The following is a 2,854-nucleotide window of genomic DNA, read 5'->3' on the forward strand; positions in this document are numbered from 1 at the left end:
GCGCTCCCTCAGCACTGACCCTCCGACAGTGCGGCGCTCCCTCAGCAATGACCCTCCGACAGTGCGGCACTCCCTCAGTACTGACTGTTCAACAGTGGGGTGCTGCACAGTCAGAGCTGATGTCTGTCATCTGCTGTATTGAGTTGATGTTCTATTCGCATTCTCAATTGCACATAAAAGATGCTACAGCACTGCTGGAAGTGAAGAAAGTTCTTTACAGTGATTTGGAGACAATAAGAACTGCAGATGCTGGAAGCCAGAGTCTATAGGTGTGAGGCTGGAAAAGCACAGCAGGTCAGTCAGCATCAGGCCAAAGCATTGACTTACCTGCTCCTCGGATGGTGTCCGACCTGCTGTGCTTTCCCAGCCTCACACCTGTAGACTCAGAGTTCTTTCCAGTGTTTGAGGAATAATATTTATCAACATCACAGGAGCCGACAATTATGGTATTGTCTCAGTGTGTGCTGTGGAATCTTGCTGTGCACAGTGGAAAATCACGTTTCCAATGTTGCAGCAATGTATACTTTTCAACTATAGTGTTCACTGTAAAGTACTCAGGTGTAAAATGGGTTGTGGAAGATGCTGTGAAAATAAAGTTAATCCCTTCTCTGAGATTGTTGCCACTTGTTAATGTAGAGGTATAGTTGTAGCATTCAGAAACTTTAGCCATTGATAACTGATCCTTTGTCTCCCAGGGACACCCTGGTCATAGTGACCGGCAACTGTATCACAAGCTTCTTCGCAGGATTCGCCATTTTTTCCATCCTGGGTCACATGGCCTGGAAGAAAGGTGTGGCAGTGGAAGATGTAGCAGATTCTGGTAAGGCCAGTAATCAACAGTGGTCATGAATCTTCAGGGTACCTCTTAGTACAGCAGATTGTCCTCAGGGCTTTCCTCTCAATGACTTTCCACTTAAACACAGCATAACAGAACAGTATCCAAATCCCTCTACACTGTCCCCCATCAAACCCTCCCAGGACAGGGACAGCACAGGGTTAGATACAGTGTGAAGCTCCCTCTACACTGACCCCCATCAAACTCTCCTAGGACAGAGACAGTACAGGGTTAGATCCAGAATAAAGCTCCCTCTGTACTGTCCTCCATCAAATGCTCCCAGGACAGGTACAGCACAGGGTTAGATACAGCGTAAAGCTCCCTTTCAAAATGACCAACAAATTGATAAGCAAAGCCAATGGAGAATCAGAAAGTCATAGAGTCATAAAGATGTACAGCACAGAAACAGACCCTAAGGTCCAATATGTCCATGCTGACCAGATATCCTATATAAAACTATATTTGCCAGCATTTGGTCCATATCCCTCTAAATTCTTCCTATTCATACACCCATCCAGATACCTTTTAATTATTGTAATTGTACCAGCCTCCACCACTTCCTCTGGTTGCTCATTCCATACATGCACCACCTTCTTTGTGAATACGTTGCCCCTTAGGTTCCTTTTATATCTCACCCCTCCAACCTTAAACCTATGCCTCTAGCTTTGGACTCCCCCACCCTAAGGAAAAGACCTTGTCTATTTACATTATCCATGCCTTTCATGATTTTAGAAACCTCTATAAGGTCACCCCGCAGCCTCTGACACTCCAGGCAAACAGCCTATTCAATCTCTCCCTATAGCTCAAACCTTCCAACCATGGCAACATCATTGTAAATATTTTCTGAACCCTTTCTAGTTTCATGACATCCTTCCTATAGCAGGAAGACCAGAAAACTAGTTAAAGAAGGGAGAGAGAAAACAGAGACCTGTAGGCTCATTAGTCTGACATAAACCATAGATGTGGAGGTGCCGGTGTTGGACTGGTGTGGACAAAGTCAAAAATCACACGACACCAGGTTATAGTCCAACAGGTTTATTTGAAAACACAAGCTTTCGCAGCGCTGCTCCTTCTTCAGGCGTTAGTGAGAGATGTAGTATCAGACACAGAATTTATGAGTAAAAGATCACAGGGTCACATCACTGATGAGGATGTGTTAAACAAACCTAAGATGCTGTTAAATCTTCAATCAGTTAGAAGGTTTTGATTGATTAATATGTATATGTAATCCCCAAATTTCTTTCCAGTCCCTGTCCTGTGAGAACTAAAGGTTTTATCAGTGTAAAGAAGAGATGACATTTTAGGTCAGACAGACACGTTAGGTGCGAGGCCTTGTTTAGAATCTGGTTTGGCTGCTTCTCAGTTTCATAGGGACCTCTCTCGAGTGAAATTAGTGTAACTCTACTCGATCTGACAAGCCTTGTGGGTGAGGAACAGCTTTCAGTGAGAAGGGTAATAAGCTGAACATCATGCTGTCATGTTCTTATTGAATATAGGGTGGAAAATCTACTGAAATTATTTTCTCCGGTTTGGATGATGCAGACGGGTGAAGGAAGGATGTTGTAAAGTATAAACATCAGCCTGGACTGTTGGGGTCACGTGGCCTCTCTCTATGCACAATGTAACCCACTGTCTGTTCACTGTAGGTCCGGGGTTAGCATTTGTTGCTTACCCAGAAGCCCTAGCACTGCTGCCTGGTTCGTTCATTTGGTCAATCCTGTTTTTCCTGATGCTCTTCACCCTGGGGATCGATACACTGGTAACTATGGCCCTTGGCACTGGCTAAGAAGGTTCCACTTGCACCCCAATGCTAATATTGGGGTACAACCTGCCTGCCCAGTCACAGAGTTTGCAATTTGGGAAGCCATGGTAATGGTCTGAACAGCCTAGGGAGACATGGTGACTGATGGGTTGGCCTAGAGAACAAGGTGACTATTGGGATGTTTAGGGAGCCATGGTAACTACGGGGATGTTCAGGGAGCCGTGGTAACTGTGGAGACGTTCAGAGAGCCATGGTAA

General features: G+C 45.1%; 1 protein-coding gene across 1 annotated transcript in view; it reads left to right on the plus strand.

Moving 5' to 3' along the window:
- Nucleotides 1–2,621, plus strand: part of slc6a7 (solute carrier family 6 member 7) — a 56,652-nt gene extending 54,031 nt beyond the window's left edge. The window contains exons 9-10 of the mRNA XM_048597848.1: nucleotides 696–820; nucleotides 2,482–2,621. Of these exons, the coding sequence (XP_048453805.1) occupies nucleotides 696–820; nucleotides 2,482–2,621 (265 nt within the window). The remainder of the gene's footprint in view (nucleotides 1–695; nucleotides 821–2,481) is intronic.
- The last annotated feature ends 233 nt before the right edge of the window (nucleotides 2,622–2,854 follow it).

The sequence above is a fragment of the Rhincodon typus genome, chromosome 6 (assembly GCF_021869965.1).
Source record: "Rhincodon typus isolate 14 chromosome 6, sRhiTyp1.1, whole genome shotgun sequence".
Classification (NCBI taxonomy): Eukaryota; Metazoa; Chordata; class Chondrichthyes; order Orectolobiformes; family Rhincodontidae; genus Rhincodon; species Rhincodon typus.